The sequence below is a fragment of the Phasianus colchicus genome, chromosome 2 (genome assembly GCF_987193195.1).
Source record: "Phasianus colchicus chromosome 2, bPhaCol1.hap1.1, whole genome shotgun sequence".
In the NCBI taxonomy this organism is placed as follows: domain Eukaryota; kingdom Metazoa; phylum Chordata; class Aves; order Galliformes; family Phasianidae; genus Phasianus; species Phasianus colchicus.
Window position 1 is genome coordinate 48,919,386 of NC_143437.1, and position 20,295 is coordinate 48,939,680.

At 36.4% G+C, this 20,295-nt stretch overlaps 1 protein-coding gene across 11 annotated transcripts in view; it reads right to left on the reverse strand.

Annotated features, from left to right (window-relative positions):
- Window positions 1-2,707: 2,707 nt before the first annotated feature.
- Window positions 2,708-20,295, reverse strand: part of SYNE1 (spectrin repeat containing nuclear envelope protein 1) — a 289,372-nt gene continuing 271,784 nt past the window's right edge. For 9 of the 11 annotated variants that reach the window (XM_090135604.1, XM_090135609.1, XM_090135608.1 and 6 more), the window contains 9 exons: window positions 18,148-18,290; window positions 17,142-17,268; window positions 15,756-15,967; window positions 14,048-14,248; window positions 13,587-13,715; window positions 12,872-13,084; window positions 11,847-11,939; window positions 9,966-10,024; window positions 2,708-3,637 (listed from right to left, as the gene is read on the reverse strand). In XM_090135604.1, coding sequence (XP_089991730.1) covers window positions 3,397-3,637; window positions 9,966-10,024; window positions 11,847-11,939; window positions 12,872-13,084; window positions 13,587-13,715; window positions 14,048-14,248; window positions 15,756-15,967; window positions 17,142-17,268; window positions 18,148-18,290 — 1,418 coding nt within the window. In that variant the 3' untranslated portion in view covers window positions 2,708-3,396. The remainder of the gene's footprint in view (window positions 3,638-9,965; window positions 10,025-11,846; window positions 11,940-12,871; window positions 13,085-13,586; window positions 13,716-14,047; window positions 14,249-15,755; window positions 15,968-17,141; window positions 17,269-18,147; window positions 18,291-20,295) is intronic. The other 2 variants (XM_031611877.2, XM_090135610.1) reach the window with 1 other exon arrangement.

A 20,295-nucleotide genomic window follows, 5' to 3' on the forward strand; every position in this document is an offset into this window, starting at 1 on the left:
GCTGAGGGAGCTGGGCTTGTTTAGCCTGGAGGAAGGAAGGCTGTGTGGTGACCTCACTGCAGCCTTTCAATACCTAAAGGGAGTCTACAAACAGGAGGGGAATCAACTCTTTACAAGGGTAGATAACAGCAGGACAAGAGGAAATGGTTTTAAGTTGAGGGAGGGGAGATTTAGGTTGGACGTCAGGGAGAAATTCTTTACAGAGAGAGTGGTGAGGTGCTGGAACAGGCTGCCCAGAGAGGTTGTGGATGCCCCATCCCTGGAGGTGTTCAAGGCCAGATTGGATGGGGCCCTGGGCAGCCTGGTCTAGTATTAAATATGGAGGTTGGTGGCCCTGCATGTGGCAGGGGGGTTGGAGATTCACGATTCTTGAGGTCCCTTCCAACCCTGGCCATTCTGTGTGATTCTGTGAAATAAAGATAGGCAGAAAGAGCAACCTCACCTCAGGAGGAAGACTCCCAGGCTGCAAAGTTGGCTAATGCCACAGGCTGTAATAATTGAAGATATTCTGGGAGTGCTTTTTTTCCTCTAAATTTGCCTCATTTCCCATAGTACATGATGTGGTTATCAACACATATGCTGATGTCACCTGCCTTGCTTTGCAGTCTTCAAGTCACTGGTATTCATTGGATGCTTTAATAGGAGCCTGTGAAATGCCTGGGCATTTGTTTCAGTTTTGACTGCTTCATACCAGTTTTGAGGATCAATATCCAGTTCTGAAAAAGACACATTTGAAGTCATAATGGAATTAGCTTGGGGGTTGGAAATACCCTTTTGAGGAGTCTATTTCTCAAATCAGTTTAAGTAGTCAGAGATTTTCTCTTCTGAAATCAAGAAGGTGAATGACACAGGACTCAGGTGATGAGGTAGAGGGAGATAAATGGAGTCTACAGAGAAATGAACGACAAGCAAAATCTAAGTAGGTGAAACAGCACTACAAGCTGAAGGAGGAAATATGGAGAAGTGATGTAATTAATAACGGCAAAAAAATACAGAAACAGCTGTGACAGCTGATCAAGGGATTCAAATATCCCTGGGCAGTCAGCATGGAAAGAATTTTATATAAATATGTTCATCTGAACCAACATTACCCTCTCTCTCTTATACTAAATTCCTTAGTGCCAAAATATTCTCCAAGGACAATAAATGCAATAAGAAATCAAAACAATCAGGATGAAAAATAAGTAAACAACCAACAACTAAAAAAAAACAATTCTGGTTTCCCCTATAGCCTCCACTAAGCAGGGCACTCTTTTTCATCCATTCTACAGTTCAGGTATGAGTTGCAGGGCAAGGGTTAGTCAAGGAGGTACACACTGGAAAATGGTCAACACCACCAACTAAAATAAGCAACAGTTCACACTGCTCCTCCGTAACGTGTAGGGCTTTGCTGCACTTCTAGCATCATCTTGCTGCCTGGAATTAGAGAGCTGTAGAGAAGGAAGATGCTGTGTCAAAATGTAAAAAATTCAGTTCTGAATAGGTCATATGTGCACATAAATAGAGATTTCAAAAAGCAGGGACTACAGAATGGCAAAGTAGCTGGCAAAAATCAAACGTCAGACTGTAATTTAAACATGCCAGGTGCTACCCTTTCTATTTTCTGGTATAAGGTACTCTATTAATTGCACCTGAAATCACTGAAACAAAACTCTTTTCCTTGTACTCTCCTCTTTCTCCTAAACACCTGCCTTCAAACCTCCTTGCCTTCAGTTTTTAAATATCATAGGAAACAAACACAGGTCTCACTTGTGATTTTTTTCCTGCTACCTTCAGCAGATAAAGCTCTCTTCTGTAGTTTGATAATCACAACTACCTTTTAGATAACATCTCCTTCCATGAGATCACAAACAATAGACTGGAAAACATGAATTGGAGGCAACCTTCTCAATAAATTAGCCGTTTCAGTATCAATAGTGCTTTCCTTTTTTTTTTTTTTTTTTAAAAAAAAAAAAAAAAAAAAAAGAAGCAGCAACCACCCAACAAAAACCCATCAAAACCACTGGCTGATGAAGGAATGTCTAAAGAATACAGAGATCTGGACTAACAGTTCTAAAAAGTGAGCTAACTATGAAGTTATTAATGTAGGTGCATTGATTACCATTCCCGTAAGTTATGTTATCATAGAGAATGATATTAGAAAAGAGAGGAAAGGTTAATTTCATGAGTCCTTATGCAAATAACAGCTCATTTTTTATACTTTAAAAGTGTATTATTTATCTTTGTCTACTCAAATAGTGATTATAGACAGCATAACTTCTGAATATCAATGAAAGAAACTAAGACTGGAGAAGAACATATACTTGTATCAATCCAAGCCTAGGTCTCAGACACTGAAGATACCTTGTTGACATACAATATCCTTTCCAAGAAAATATTACACTTATCCAAAAAGGGAGCTTTATTTTGGCTCCTCTAAATGCTGTAGTTCAGCTAGTATTTACTCTACAGTAGGTATAACACTTTGCCTTGTATATCACCATTTGAGACGTTATCCAGATGATCTTATTCTAACATATACTCAATACTGCTAATTTGTTACAGCATTTTTTTAATTATTTTTAGAAGTGCAGCTATTTTTCTTTATACCATACATATCTCATTCTAAACTTAGAGGCTTTCATAGTTGTCCTTAAAAAGCACGTAGACAAAATATTTTATGGTATCTATAATAAATGCAAAGAAATCAATACAAACAAAACTTGGCTTAGCAAACTGTACATACATAAATATGTTCTTTGTTTTTCAACTTGACATTCAACATTTTTCTTCATAAAACCTTTTATGATCTCATTTATTACATCCATTTTTTAAACCTTAAAAAAGTGCTTAACAGATTTACACCTTGTACATCCAAAGCAAAGGTTAGAACACCATGCCCAAAACAGAAATCACAGGGGATGATACACTGCCATACAAGATCCTTTAAAATTGTATGTTTACAAATGCTCTAAAATTTCTTTAGCACTGGCTATTTTGTATACTGTAGATACTGAGAAGGCAATTAACAAAGACAGGCTAATGGCTCATATAGAGCAGCACACAGGAAAGGATCTACAGTATCCAGTTCTCAGCTATGCATAGTACAGGGCAATGACCTCGGTATTAAGTGGCTAAAGATCCAGAATGATGGACAGAAGGACATTTCCCCCCCACGCAGATCACATCCTCCTTGGTGGCCAGGATGTGAATACTGAAACAAAGCTACTCAGGTAAGTAAGTTCTGCAGTTTGGAACTGATGGACTGATGTGTTACTGAGTGCCAGTAGAGAACGATATAGACATCGTGGTGGCAACAGCAGATATGTAAAGCTGCCACATTGAATGTTGTCACTTTTTAAAACCACACTGCCTCCTGGCTACTACTCCAGCAAGATCACCTGCTGTCTCACAGCTTCATAACGGAGGTGGACCATTCATGTATTTTAACATGGGATGGAAAGAGCGGGCAAAATTGTTGGCCATTGTACAGCTGTAGTCCTCCTCAGTCATTGGAACCAGGCAAGCCAGCCCGATCAGGAGCAGCAAAAAGAGCTGTAGTGGCAGAGCAGCTCTGAGGACTCTGAGGAAGAAGGATGGGTGCTGCCATGCTGGCCCAGCCTCAGAAGGGGAGGAACCTGAGCCACCTTTTATGGACCTGAGAAAAGAAAATGGACAGGTAAGTAAAACATTGCTGCAGCAGGGGTTGCCCCTGGGTACTCAGCTGCCCCTGAAGGCTGGTATAGGATTTGTACACATTGACTGAAAATAGCACAGGTATTTTCCACTGAACATTCTATTTCCCCAACAGTCTTAAGAGATCTCATATTTCTGGACTGGATATGGAAACATCAAATATTCGCTGTAGAATGGTGAATAAGCCCCTTCATCAGTTATAGGGAAGACTCTCCACTTAGAGCACTGAGATATAGAAAATAAACATGTTTGTCACATATGTTCACTACACACTGCCTAAAAAACAATCCTCCTCTTTTAAAATGGAAACTGCATTTGGTTTTCAGAAGCTTCTAAATTCATTTCCTTATATTCCTCAGTGTATAGTGAAATAAGATCCTTATGTCAATATTCAGTTAATTAATACACCAATCTCCAGGCAGTAGAGATTCATTTTGTATGAAGTACATTGTATTTTGAATCTTGCACTGAATCAGCTGCTAAAATTTATTTGCTCAACTGATCAATACCCTCACCATCTGAGTGATTTTCCCCTTCTGTCTATGGATGTGTGTGGCATACATCTATCATATGTCAGTAGGAGACATTTCCAAACATTTCCAAAGGAACACTTCAATTTAAGCATAAAAGTACAAGATATTTTTAATAAAAGACAAAGTTACAAATTTCACATTTTCCCTTCTGACTGAAACTACCATAGCTCTAATATACGGATAACAGATTTTGAGGTAAGTGAAGTACTTAAAAGAGAATTTCTGCAAGTTAATATTAGAATGACAGAAAAATATTGTACTTTAGTTAGATAAAAATAGAAGAACTTACACCCTTCATATCATTAGTTTCAAGAATTCTTCCATGCAAATGTTGTTGCAAATTTTGCAATAGACATGTTACTATAAAAGCGTGTATGCCTGCTGGTTATGAAGCCTGAAAAAAGCCTATAGATCACTAGAGTATAAGGATGTACTTAGTTTCAACTTAAAAGTATAGGAGATCCGGCCTGCTGGCCAAGGTTAAATTCTCCTCAGTCATGCAAAAAGGTCTTCATGGTATCTCCTTACCTTCACCTTGTCCTTTCAAATCAAATCTGAATTGATGAAAAAGCATGCAAAGAGCAAATATCATCTTCAAAACTATATCAGACCCCCTTCACACATGATCAGGAAATAATTCTTTCTGTGCTTGAGATTATTTTTATATCTTGTTTGTGATGTGTATATCCTACGCGATACATGTGTATCATCCTACTATGTTGACTCCAAGAAAGCCAGATAGAATTCATAGAGTTTGTTATGATCAACAGATACAAAGAACCTTGAGTAAGTTAAATGATTAACTTGACTTAAATATCTCAGGAAGGAGTGATGATCAAAACAAAAGATCGCATACTGTTTGGATACATGTTATTGTTGCCTGGATGGAAAGCCACTTATTAAATTATGCAAGATCACATATTAAAAAGAACACACTGAAAGGATATGGCACATTTAACAGCATCAGAGCATTCCATATTAAAGTTCAATTAGAACAGGACTTTACTGTCCAAGAACGCCAAGACAGAGTCAATGGGCTGAGATAGGAACAAAGGGAACAAGGAGTGCTTAATTACCTTCCAAGCATAAAAAAGGCTATATTTCTGTAGTTGGTAACAGCCGTTTCATAATGAGTAAAGTCTGAATTTTCTTCATTGATCCTAGAGTTATTTTGGGGCAGTAGGAGGCATTTCTATAAAAGCAGAATCAAAATCATCTATCTTTTTGTTTTTTTCCTATTGGTGCAAAGTAGCACAGTTTGTTTTATGATTTACTTAAACCAAAACCAGCCAACTCACCCTAACCAAACACCACCACTACAAACAGGAAGAAAGAGTGTAAGTATGTGTGAACTGCATAACTGGTTGTAGATTTTCTTTCAAAAATTAACAATTTATGACAAAGAATCTCAAAAACTTCTTCTACGGTGAAATAGGGTGTTGAACAACAGTTTCTAATACTGGATGGAAAAAATTCAACAAACAAATAATGAAACATGAAAACATCTTCAGAGGATGAGTTCTAAAAAGTTCAAGTGCAGTACTGTCACAGTTTATTGCAGGTACTCATCCGTAATGGACATAATTAGCTGAAAAATTGAATGTTCAGCTTAGAGTGTTTAATGGATTTGGTAAGGAAAGAGGGTTAAAAATATACATACACTATTAACAAAAAATGATCACTATAGAGAAGGGACCAATATCCTATTTACTCCAATAGGAGAAGGGAAAGCTGAAGTACTGTATACTATTTTTGAGAAAAATGTAATTTCTTTCTCTTGCATCTATCTTCTACTGTCTCTCATCCGACTGCTCCACCATTTGTCACATTGGCTGCTGTTTCTCAAGGGAAGGAAGTAAGACCACCTGCTACTTGCTCCAAGGACAATTCGTGATAACTAAACAAAGTTGGAGGCACAGCTGCAGATCTGGTCAACTGTAATCATCTTCATGCCAAGAAATCTCATTAACTAACCTCAGAACTGCAACCAATAGTTACTTTTACTGTGGGAGTTTTTCTAATGTCAGAGAAATTGAAGCTCTTTCTGAAGCATTTCAAGAGAGGAGAACCTAATTTAACAGACTATAGATCAGATGAGCAGACTGAAATTTAATTTCATCTCAGATGAGTACCTGCACTTAAAGATGACTGATTTTATTATTATTATTTATTTATTTGGAGAAGAAAAATATGGTTGAACTAATCCATCCGGACTGCAGAAAACATCTGAAATATTATAACAGAAGAATTTATCATTCAAGCAAATTATAAGAATAAATGGAGTTTAATGGGGAAGTGGTAAGCAGACAACAGTCATACTGAGAATCACTACTGGCATAGTAGAATGTTATTACTGGAGTTAATCAAAGATAAGTCTGAATTTAATACATTTATGAAAAGAGTTCTGCAAAGAATGTAAGAACAGCAAAATTAATTTTCAGGATGACAGAAGATGAAAGTCTTTGTAAATACAAAATAGGATTGGCTTATTACACAAAGAAAAGTGGGTGACGACTTCAGTCATCAGATATAGGCTTAAGAAGTAGATCAAAGAATTTAAGATTACAGTATGCAAAGTAGCAATAAAACCTTCTGCTATACATTTGGAAGTTCACACTGATGATAGTGAAGAAAGAAATTTAGACCTGTTGTTTGACAAATAGCTAGAAGACAACGATGTAAAATAGCTGCGAAAAGAAACCAACCCCACTGATGATGACATTATTAAGATGGAGCTCACAGAAGTTATGAGGTGGTATGATATTCTGCCCTTGAGAACATGCAATGATTCCTCTTGTCGGCTTGAGACTCTCTAAAAGTGACTGTGGTGGCTGAGTTACAACTTCACTTCTCTGCCTACCTCTCACAATCACATGACTCCAATCTCACCCTGTCTTAGAAGAGACAAGTGTTCATATAGGTAGTTAAATAAGAATTTTAACAAACAGTAAGTGAGAAAAAAGGAGCAGGGAGAATAACAATGACAATCCAAGTGAAAACCTCCTATCTAAACTACTGCATGGCAATGAGTGCCGTTTTGTGGCCAAAGCCATGAAGAGTTCTGTGGCCTGGTCTGCTCCAAGAACAGCAAGTGACCTTTAAACATCCACTAGTCATTTGGGAAGGCTTGGGCAGAGCAGGAAATGGAGGTTGGCACTGTGGCGCCAAGACATGAATAGAGCTGCTCAAGAGAGACAATGTAAACAGTCCTGAGCAAATTGAACAATTATTTTAATCTTTTTAACACTTTAATTACCTCAAAAAATCCAGAGGCACAGATCCAGGTATGCATTTACGACAGCTCTATTAAGCTGATAAAGGAAGAGGAGTTGCTTCTTGGATTTGCTTTTCCCACTTAGTGCAGCAACATTAATACCTCTCGAATGAGTGTTTAATTAAATCCACAGTGTAACTTATACCTTGCTTAGCATCACACTACATAGGCTTTTTTTTTTTTTCTTTCTGCTGTGAGAATGAAAAGGCAAAGCGATAGCACATTTAATATACAGAAAACATGATCCCTAAATGAACTTCCCTTCACAACCACCTATGTGATACACATTTTAAAACTGACTTGAGTTCTCCTGTATACTAAACTCTAACAGGGTTTGCTGATCCAGTGCAAGATCAAACACAAAGTACTCTGATCAGAGGCATGTCAAAATATTAAAGAACACAGTGACAGCTTGTACTGCTTTATCAGTTAAAACCACATTATACATCAACCACAACCTGTCTGGCTTGCGCATTTGATTAAACTTCCTATTCAGCAGTGACTCATTCGTATTCCATGCCTGTCTGAATGACAAATTGAACATTGTTTTGTATTGCTACAAGATGTGTTAATAAACAGTGCTGGAGAGACTTGATCTGAAAGGTGCCGCACCAATGCCACTGCTAGAATAGAGGCTGATCTAAAAGCAGCAAAGCACTGCTAGCTGTGCTCTGAGCCAGCTGCTCACACCTACAGCCAGAAATCTTCTCAACAGGTTGGCATAGGCTGTTGGACCATACAGGAGAGCGGAAGAGTGAACACAGTATGTTTCTTGAGTACAACGTTGCTAGCGCAAGCATGCTTATCTGCCACAGACACTCTCCATTCCTCTTAGCTGTTACTGGCTGCAGAGTAAAGCCCCACTCTTCCCTTTTCCCATTCCCTGTAAGAAACAGAATGCCAAGCTTCATAGCAGACTGGAGCTGGAAAAATTCTCTTGCTCCTACAGGCAGAAAGATGGTATGTATGTATGTCACCAATTTTCTATGTAGTTTCATTATGTTTTAAAGGCAAAAAATAAAAAAAAATAAAAAATCCCTAAAAGCAAGACAGAATCTTAATGTCAGTGGAAGCAGTCAAAGATGCTTTACTTGTTCTATTTGCTGTTATGTGCTGTTAGTTTTGCAACTACAAAACCACTCACAGTAGCTAGCCATACTTACAGAGCAAACAATTTTTTAAAAATAAATGTCTGAGAGCATAAAAATAAATGTAAGAACATCTAAATGTAAGTAGTTTTACATTTAATTTATATTTTGATGAATAAAAAACTTATTTTGCTTACAGAAATAAATAACAATCTTAAAGTATTTTTTGCTGCCTGGTTATTGCTCAATCCCTATATTAAATGTCATGTTGCTTTTCTTCTAACCTCAAATCTTTCTCTTCCGTGGGAGTTGCAATTAAAATGTAGTGCATGTTTTTATATGGAGAATAAATGAGCTTTAGGACTTATAACTATAAGTACAAATATATCTTGCTCATACTTTCTGCTTATTTTATTTTCCCTTTTCAATGCCGAAGATGCTGGAATAGCATGAGAGTGCCACTTTACACATACAGCATATATATGCCTGTTTATTTACTACAATTATTTTTTAAAAATTTGTAGCTCTACAGGCTAGTGATTTGATCAGTGAAAGAGTGAAAGTACACATATCACATTGACAACAACAAAGAACGCAGAAGCACCGTTAGCTGCAGAGATGACAGGTTGCTGGAAACAAGGTGGAAAGCAAGAAGCTGTAGCTGCATGTCTGCTCTCTACTGGTCAGAGAGAGATAGGGCAGTGCTGCTCCCAGAGCAATACACGGATGCAAACACTAGGCAAGAGTCTTGGCAGTATTAGCACATCATGTTGCAGTCTTCTGACGGGGAGAGGAAGTGACCCCAAGTTTAATACCCCTCGAATTATAACTTTTAATTTTGAATGTTATGTACTGAAAACCCACAAACTGGACAAAACATTTCAGAAGAGCAAAAAAACCAAACCAAAACAAACAAACAAAAAACCCAAAAAAACAAAAAACGGATGTTAGTATGTCTCATCCAGATCTGTGGGTTTTTGTGATTTCTAGAATACTGGCCTATTACCTGCCTTAATTTAATATCTAGAGGTAAAGAGGATGATGAAAAGTGTTTGCCATGAACCTACTGGCATTTCTGCTAAATTATGCCAAAATCATTATTGAATATCGTGAGTGTGAACACAGACTCACCACATGAAAAACAAATGTCTATTGCATGTCATTCCTGGGAAGCAAAAGCTGTAGATTTTCAAGAATTAGCCAGTATTTCTATTCACAAAGAATATGGAATAATTGAGAGCACTTCTTGCCAAACTAGTAACAAAAGGGAAGTTTTCAATTTTTTAAGTCCTGTCCACCTGACAGACTGAGTGTGGACAGATGAGAATCACAGCCAATTTCCATCATCCTCTTAGGGTTCTAGAACAGAGTGCGGAAACCAGGAGAATAAGGTACCTGCTATGTGGACTGCTGACAGAGGGTCCAGGCTGTGAGAGACTACATTTGCCCCGTGGCTGTTTGCAATGAACAGGGGGTAAAGAAAGAAGAATGTTCAGTCCAGGCAAATAAAGACAAGCTACTGATGAAACTAAATTAAAAGTGCAGCAAAGGAAACAAAAATAAATCAAATGAGGTGATTGATACCCATGAACCAAGGAAACTGGCTTTTCTTTGTTTCTATCTGAGTATGAAAATGATTGGAACATATACAGTGAAACAAATAAGAGTTTAGCCGTTCCATTTATAGCCAGGAACTCTGATTTAAAATTAAAAAAAATAAATAAATAAAATAACACTGGCAATTCAGCTGAAAGAATTCAGAATGTGAAATTGAAATTGAGTGGAATATGGGGAAATATAGACATCTCAAAATGTACTTGCAGAAAAAATAAAATTACTAATTCTCAGGGATAAAAATATGGCCAAAAGGCCTCCCTCTCATGTCTGGCCTCTTTTCCATCACCTTCCCCATAAGGCCAAATAACTGTAGGCGCATTCCTACACCTAGAATTGCTGGAATTTTTAATGCATTTGGATGACTATCAATCTGATGAAAATTTGGTATTAGTATTTATTCATTTATTTAGCATCAGCATATTTGGAACTGAAATTCCGAACAACATCACAGCAGCCTCCAAAAATCTACTTGAAAAGAAAACAGAAGTCTGAAAAACAGACCCAATTTTGGGTTAGCTGTATAGCTCAGGGAGTCGTAAAATTTAGCTATATGTTATGAAGAAAAACGAAAAAATGTAGTCATGTACATGAACACTAACAAATTAGAGACAAATGCTTGACAAATGCTTATTAAAATGTTAAGACATATCTATTATAATTCTAAGTACTCTTTAGAAAAAGATTTTATGGTAAGATTCTTTTCTATTTCCTGTTATGATCAGAGATTCTCTAGTTACATCTGTGATATCAGAGTTTTTATTAATTATTTAAGTTCAAATTTAAAAGTCGAGAAAATTGACTTCTGTAATAAAGTGTAAAGATTTATGTTCTTTTCTTATGTTTGAAAAGCCAGTATTCCTTTACATTCTCATACTAGAATCTAAGAGGAAACTAGTGAATGTAAAAAAAAATAATAATAATAATTTAAGAGCCATACAGTTTATCAAGACAGAACTCAGAGGCTTTACAAAAAGTGCAAATGGAAAAAAAAATAAACAAAATCTTATGATTTTTTAATAAACTAAAGAAAAAAGTGAAGTAATCAACCAATAGAATTGCAGAAAAAGACAAAATAATTGCAGTTCAATTTTGGGCTTAGAGTATGGAAGTGTTAAGTACTAGGCATGTATTTGCTACATTTCTTGAATTTTGTGCCAGCGATGTAAACAGGCAACTCCAGAGCTGCCATCATAGCCTTTGATTAGGTCCTGTTCAGCTAGCTATTTTGAACAAAGTTGTATGCCTTTCAGCTCTATTTAACCATTCATCAAAAGCCTCAATAGGAAAGTCTTATTGAGGTTCTCAATGAAGCAGCTCTCGGAAGAGAAGGCCAAACAGAAATGGAGGACTGATTATACCAGACAAGAACAGACTTTGGGATGCTGCCATCACTAGAACAAAATACAAGAGACATGACATGCCATACCATGGTAAACCAACCACACTGACAGCCCTGGTTTTAGATAGTATTTACCAATTCTGATTTCATGCAGGATGGGATATGCAGCACGGTCAGGGAAAGCAGCTGTGTTTTTTCTTAATTTATGTCATTTCCTTTCCTATCAAGTGAGATGGGGTGCCTTTCAGCTGGCTAGAACTACTGTAGACATCTAGAGCTCCCACCCAGCAGATGGCAGAAAGTTGATGACTTAAAATTACCGTTCTCTGTCTGCTTGGTGTACTTTGTCCAGATACAGGACTCACTGAGCCTGATGTGTCTAATTCATCAGCAGAGGACCACGAGGACAAATCCTAAATTCAGAAGGAATGGAGATCAGACCATCTGTTCAGGTAAGCAAACTCAAAAAAACCAATAACCCCAGAGTGAAATCTTTACTGCATTATTTCCAAAGGAAAACAAAACAGAACAAGCAAACAACAACAACAAACACAAATCCACCCCAAATGGTTAATATTTGTTAACAATTTTTACAAGATTCAGGAATTACATGTTGCTCCTGAAGAGAAACAAGCATATAGCTAAAAGTTAATTGTATCAGGTGAAGCATTTTCTGCTAAGGGCAATACAGGGAAAAAGTAGGCTTTTTAATTGGCTTTTAATCACTGGAAGAGGCGGGAACCAGCATGATTTCACTCCAACAGACAAGAACTCACTAGAAGTGAAAACAGCCAAGTTCTCATACCTTATGAACTCTTCGAATCTAGGCTTTAAATAAAATGTGGAGTTTGAAACTAACAGTGAGCCTTGAATTCGTTACTTGAAGTACAAGATAACTTGAGAAGATTTGCAGTACAGCTCTACACTGAGGGAGATTAGTTAGCCAATTAGAGGATTTATTTTATTTTATGCTTCTTTTTTTTTTCTTCAGATTGAAATACATTTTCCTTTCTAGTGAAAACTGACATGTTATAATTTTCAATACTGCAGCTAGAATAATTATCTCATACACTTTGCCAATTCACTGAATCAGTAATGGCAGAACGAGAAAACCAAGATAACTGATAACTTGCTATACGAAATAGCAAAAAAAACTACTGGATTAAAAAATTACAAAAATGTTTACATTATAATGATTTCTTTGTGATATTCAAGATTAAATGTGTACCATCTTGATAAGTAATGCAAACAACAGAAAAAACAGTCAACAGCACTGATCAGAGAAATGCAGTTAAAGCAGCACGAAATGTGCCCAAGAAGCAGCAAGGAATAAAGAGAGACTCACCAACTGACTACTTGAAATGTCTAGAGCTTTCTCTAGGTCTTTTATGTGACGTATGACTTCTTTCAAGAGCAGCTTAAGTCTGTTTCCAATGACATGCACTTTTTCTTTGGCTTCAAGGCAGTCCTTGCCTTCAGCATTGACTAACAATTGGCAGGACATATCTTGCAGTGACGCCACTTTCAACTGAGATTCCAGCAGTTCACGTCTGATTTGCTATTGCAAGGGTAAGCACCAGATTTTTTAAATTGAATTCATTTTTGAAGGAAAAAAATAAAGAGCAAAGAATTCATAAAACTAGTCACTTGAAATCAAAGAAATCGAAAGAAAAGAGAAGGAATAAACATTTCCAGGCCTGAGAAGCAATAAGTAAAATAGGTAATTGTTCACTTAAAATTTGAAGAATAGCTTGTAGTTCATCCTCTGACTGCTTAATACTTCTGATGTTTGTAGCAAATTCTCACAAAGGAAAACAAAATACTAAAAGCAAAATGACAGCAACAAAGACAGCAGCAAAGCTGCCCAAGTTTTTAAATCTCTAGTTCTGCTATTGAAGGAAATGAGTGGTATTCTCCACCAAAGCAATGCTAGTTGTGACACCCACAGTTATGTTTCCTCAGACAATATACAATACTAACTCTAAAAAGAAAGATAAATCTGGTTATGCTTTTTTTCTGATGATGTGCTTTGGGAGAAAAATGGATAATTATAGCCATACCATTAGAAGTCTGTGATGATCCTGTAGGATTTCTGAATCCAGGTTTGGATTGATGGGCACAATCTCATTTTTTCTTCTGTCAATATTCTCTAACCAGAGCAGCAAACCATGGCTCATTTCATGGAAATCCTGTAAATTATAAGTTTTGATAATACAGCAGTCAAATTTGTGATTTCAGTTTATTCCATAATAGGTCCTGCTTAGGTTAAATTCTATAACTTAGAAGAAAGTATAGAACAGTATATGAGAATAATATTCAAGTGATGACAAACTTAGAAAATATTGCTCTGGAAACATATGCTTCCATGTAGTGCAAATGTATCTTCCAGAAATCTTTTTGCTGAAGTTGTATTATCTTGCACGGGCAAGTTCCAGACTGGACAATAAGCACATCAGGTAACTATATTGTTTGCATCTTTGATATGTTAGATGCTGACAATTTAAATAGACACAATACAGACCTGGCACTGCATTAATGCATCTTGCAGTGAGCAGCGCCACTCTTCTATCATACTGCATACATGATCCCAGCTGATGTTCATCTGAGACAGGCGTTCTTGGAGTTTCTTGCTTTCTTCACTGTCAGATTGAGTAAATTCTGAGCTGCACAAGTTGATGGATAAGATGATAGCTTTGCGGTTATCAATTGCCTTCTGCAGCTCCTTAATGATAAGAAATAGGGGGACAGAATGGAGAAAGAGATTAGTAAAACATGCAGCTTTCAGAAAAATCAAGCAGAGAAAGTTCAAAAAGAATGTTATCATTTGCCTTCTGCAACTGCATAATGCATCTTACTGTAACAGTCTCCTTTGCTCTGTGTATGAGATTTCTGTGCTCACTGTGTGACTCTGAAAGTGTTCACTGTTGAACATCTACTGAAATTTTACTGTGAGCATAAACTAGAACAAGCCAATTAAACTTTTAAAAGGCTGAAGTCATAGTTGAATTCTGAAGATCTGGCAAATACTTCAGATATTTTAGACAGGGAGGGCCCAAGAAAATTGAAGGAGTTGTAAGGCAATTGTACTTCTGCTCGCAATAAAACTTTTGCCCTCACTTCTCAGCTTTGCTGATAAACAAAAAAAAAAAAAAACCAACAACATGTTTTCAAGTGGAAACTGCTGTCAGCAGTGTTTTAAAATAAAAGCTTTTACTGAGGGAAAGGAAAACATACAAGGAGTATAAACAACTTACTCCAATTTATAGAAGCAGAACATGTATAAAAACTGATTTGTTTACATTGGAAGCCACAAAAGAAACCCCACCTCTTTTGGTTTGGAGGGCACTAATGGGCTTTCCAAGAGTGGGCGAGATAAGAACAGGATTCTTATGAAATGTACTCTTTTCCACCTAGTTTACAGCATTCACTTAAAAGCCCCATGTCACAGTGACCTCTGCAGTACTTATGGCAGCTATATTTGGACTGCAGTGAAGACCAGCATTAATATGCTTTAAATGGATCACCATTGGAAACAGTCTTTACTATCTGTCCACCTCATTCCTTGCATGGATTACTGTGCATTTTGACATTGGCCCAACATTTTTGTGCCCAAGCTTATCAGATGCTAATAACTGAATGGGAAGCTGTGCAGCACCACATTGGCAGATCTTTACAGCTGCAAAATATCCAGAAGAGATCATAAAGCCAATATTCAGATCCTGATGCACCTGAGAAAATTGAAGAAGCAACAAGAGTATTTCAAAGTGAGACCATTTTTTTCCCTAAGCTGTATTGAATGACACCAGTGAGTTAGGCTAGAGCTCATTTGGCACTCTCTCCTTCCTCCACACAAAATATGTCCCAAAGAAGCATTTATTTGAAAATAGCTATTTTGTCGCCAGCTTGAATAGAAGAGATTTTATTTAACTTGGCTTTATTTTCCTTTCATCAGCTTAGATAACTGCATCAATTATCCATGCATTCTGGAATTAGAGAATAGCCACAGAATTACTACTTCAAAAATTCATTTGGATTAAATACTAAATACCACTGGTATATTTTTCTGCCAAAAGGTTATTCAAAAAATCACACTGAAATTACTTATTTCAGTCATCAGCTATGTAAAAAATAGAGCATTCCAGCTGCAACTATCAGTAACCTCACTAACATACACGTTGCATTCAGGTCTGTTTACAAATTAAATAATGGAAAAGAAAAACAGAACTCACTTTCAATTTTCTAATCCTGAGCTCAATAGTTTGTATGTCAGTACTGAGATCAAGGTGGCGGAGCTTCTCCAGTTCTTCCTCTGTTTCTCCTAACCAAGCCCAAATGCTGTTAAGGTCAGAATTGAACTGCTGCCATTGCTGAAGGTTCTGCTTCATCCTTAGCTCCTTGCTTAGAGCTTGAGCCTGGATTAATTCCCATCGGTCAATTACACCTGGAATGATAAACACCAAAATCAACAAAAGTGAAAAAAACCCAACACATCTGCCACACAAGCAATTGTGTCACTTGAGCACTGCACAGTATAAAAAATGTTCCACAAACCCTCCAAAACCCTAATTCACCAAACACCACACTGAAAACTAAGTTATGTTGGACAGAAAGAATGAGAAGTCTTGATGAATGACTGGGCAGCAAGAAATTTTACCACTTTCGTACATCAACATTTCATGACTTTACAGAATTAAATAAATATATAAAAGTGTCATGGATGATCATAGAATGAACAAATCATAGAATGATTTGGGTTGGAAGGGACCTTTAAGATCATCTAGTTCCAAATTCCCTGCAATAAGCAGGGACACAACCTCTCACTAGGTTATGCTAGTATATAGATATTATAAATCAGTATAACTGCAAACAAGTTACACACTGAATACATCTAACTAGCTAAATACTATTTTCATTATTATTTGTAACTCTCACAATTTAATATTCCCATATCATCATATGTGCTTAAGTTGCTGTTGATGTACTGGATATTTATCTCTGCTAAAATGTTAACAAATTAAGTCTATTTCTTCTTATTACTTGAAATGCTATGTCTTGGAGAAGGATAAGTTGTATCATACCATCAACTTAGGATTAAAAATAATATTAATTAAAATAGACTGCATGAATAGCATATTGTGCCAAACTGAGAACTGAGACATTGCCTTCACAGCCTCTGTAAAAAAAACATAATTTTATATGATTATTTTTACCAGATAAAAATAAATTTCTGTATTGTTGACAGCTAATACAATAAGAAGTGGAAAGTAATACTAGAAGAAACAAATTACGACTTACATGTTTTGTAGGGCAATATAAGCAATCATTTTTCAAAAGAGAACATTCAGTAAAAACGCATTGCATCTGCAGAGACTTTTCTAAAGACCTATGGCTACATCTCATTATAGGAAAGGGTTCTTAAAATGCATGTGCATGCATAATGCCTTCATATGACGCATAAAAGTAATACTTACTGTCCCTACTTAATTCTAAGAGATGTTAAACAGGGCATGATAACAGATAGTTATGTAATACCAAGCTCTACTTCAGAAAAAAACATTGCATATGTTTGCTGTTTCTCATAATTGCTTTCCATCAGAGAACTAAATGTTACTTACCAGCTGTTTGTGTTTCAGTACTGTTCAGATTAATAAGTCCAGATAATTTTTCCTCTTCCTCTTTCAGCTTATATCCAAGCCTTTTTACTGAGTCTATGCTTCCACTGCATTCACCTAGTAGCTTCATCTGTGTTAAGAAACAAACAAAAAATCCCATCTCAATGTGCATCAGTTGCAGGGAAAATGCAAACTGCAATGCAGCTTTCAAAATTTCCAGCAAGTAGGTCAAGGTGTGAAGAGAAAAATCTATTAGTTTGACAATCTGTCCTGGCAGTAGCAAAAGAGTCCCATGTGAAAATTATAGAGAGTTTGCGTATAACTTCAGATGAATTAGAAACAACTCAGTTCCTCTGTGCCAAATAACACTGGAGGACTGCAGGTGACATTAATTATAAATGTTAAGACATCAGAAGATATGATTAAGAAAATAAACATCTGTATGGAAATATTATTATGCATCCAAGCGCCTAATCTTTCAATTCTGTCAGGAGAAACGTGGTCTGAATAATTTATGGAGAAATTTTTCTTCCAGAAAAGATCTCTGAGAAAGTTTTTCAATTGTAGATTCCATATATGCAATATGATGCATATTTATTATTTTGGATCAAGATGAATATTGGGCATTAAACTATAAAACTTGCTCTTAAAAGTGGAGAAATTTTAAATAATACCAACATTAAATGGATAATATCACGTGTAAGAAATTAGTTTAGGACATTTAAAAAATCCATCGTATTAAAATAAATTCCCTGGAGTCATGTTCCTCTAAACTTACACTATTGTGAAACTCTAATAATGTAAACAACAAAGCATGTGGTCACATCTAGTAAACATAAGTCTGAGAAGCAGTAATATCTAATTGCTATGTTGAAACAGCTACATTTCTTTCAACAGCAAATCTAAACTTGGAGTGCTTATTTGATTTGTGCCTCAATATACTGCACCGTGACTAAGAACAGAAATTTTTTTAGTAATGCCAGCATGTAATGAAATGCAAGCAACGCACATATCCTTTGTAAGTGGCATCCAGCTCTGGTCCTGTAGGTGTTTTGCTGCGGATGATGTTTTCTGTTTGCTGTATTTGGAAACGACTGGTATCTAAGGCTTTGTCCAGCTGTCGTATATGTGCTTCTAGGGCACCAGGTTCTCCTGTATCAAAAAACAACAAAAAAGAGTGATTGCCATCCAAGTCGTCCAGAACTTTTCTCACTTTTTGCCCAAGCACAGTATATGTCTGGAATACTAGATAGACAGTAAAGGAGAAACACGACTGCAACTGCATGAGCAACACAATGTCAAAGCAAAAGAATAACTAGTTCCATTAGACCATGGTTAGCAATCTTCCTAGGACAGATCATTGTACAAGTGAATGTGCTTTCCACAAACATATGAAGAAAGAGTTCAGTTTCAAGCAGGCTTGCAAAATATTCTGAAAGGACAGTTTCCCTCAGAGAGTCCCTCACCAGTCTGGAAGGCAAAGTATATACAATTTCTAAGACTAAAACTAATGAAGTTTAAGTGATGCTACTTTAATTCTATTCTCAAGATCCAGAGATGACTGGATTTTCTGGACGGCCACAGTGAGTAGTCCTCAAATGATTAAAACAACCACATTAAGCAGCATTTTTTTTTTTCCCCAACCTTTGACAAAAATGCTTAATACAGCTGAAAAATTGTGCTATTCTACCTGGTTGTTTGGAAGACGTACCAATGTTTTTGAAACAGGACTAACTTGAATTTTCTATATAAAGATCAAATGAATTTCGTGATATGAATCACATACAGCCAATTCTGACTGAAGCAGTCTGCAACCTAGAGGACCATGTTAGATTCCTCTTATTCACATTCTATCATTGTGACTAATTTCCATTTGTTTACAAAGACAGTCCGAATTAGTTTATGAAAACAAGTTTGAAAGCACGCATAGAGAAAAGAAGCCTTCTGTCCAGCTATTTACAGAAAACTGAGCCTCTAAGATAGTTAAATCTTTTTTTTTTTTCATACAAAATGTCACTCTGCTAAATGTAAAGCATGCTCCAAAAGTAATGCCTCCCTTTTTATTATTTTGGCCCATGACATCTGAGGCAAATGTTGGTGGTATAGCAGTAGAGGATAAACCTTCCTGACAATAATCTGGTTCATTTTGTTGCCATGTGACAGACAGCAGCAGAAGGGCAGGCTGACAAACGGTGTCTGAAATGAAGTATGGATGAAGCAAAGGGGTGTCATCGAGACCCTCCATGTAGAAAAAAAATGTACCCAATGTCATTCATCAACACTTGCTGAGTATTGTTGGAGTACAAACAGTGGATTTGTGCACAGTGAGGTGGTGGGTGATGCCCTCCAGCAGTGATGATAGTGATATGAAAGACAACCCACGTTTTGGATGGCCATGCACAGCTTTCACACCATGAAATGAAGAGCATCTTGATAAGTTCATCTGCATGAATTGGGTAGAGGTGGTAATTATACTGAAAAGTAGTTTTTTGTAGCTGAAAATTTATTCCATCAAATAGTGTCCTGTGCTCTTTGTATCAGTTGTAGTTTCTAGGGAAATATACAGAAGACATTCTTTTGGAGCAACCTATACAGATAGAATAAACTGCTGAATATTATTTTTCCCCACATTAGTTTCAAAATTTTCACAGGTCATGAAACTAAACACATTTTTGTATCTATACTGTTAATCAATAACAGTATTATTTCACTATCTGGGGAAAAAAATTAAACAGACAGTGAACCTGAGGTCTGTGCCAAAGACAGTGAGATTTTAAAATGTCTGATATTCCAAATTTGCAGTATTGTGGAATCATAAAAGAAAGTGTCTGTAAATGCATCTAATCTGTGTGAGAGTCACCTACCAAGTGAAACAGTAGGTTTAATCTTGTGCAAAAATCCAAATAGAAAAAAAATCTGTCTTCCAATATAAAAGACTATGATAAAGACAATGGAGGACAGTACATCACTTCAGCATTGTAATCAAATGAAACAACAACTACCCTAAAACTTTATACATAAGCAGTAATTCAAACAGTGGTTGTATATAAAAAGGTAAAAATGGGCCAAACTAAACAATTAGGTTTCATTCCATAACTTCATCTTTTTTTTTTCTGCTTTAAACTTTGCAGATATCACTCTTCTCTCAGAGACATAA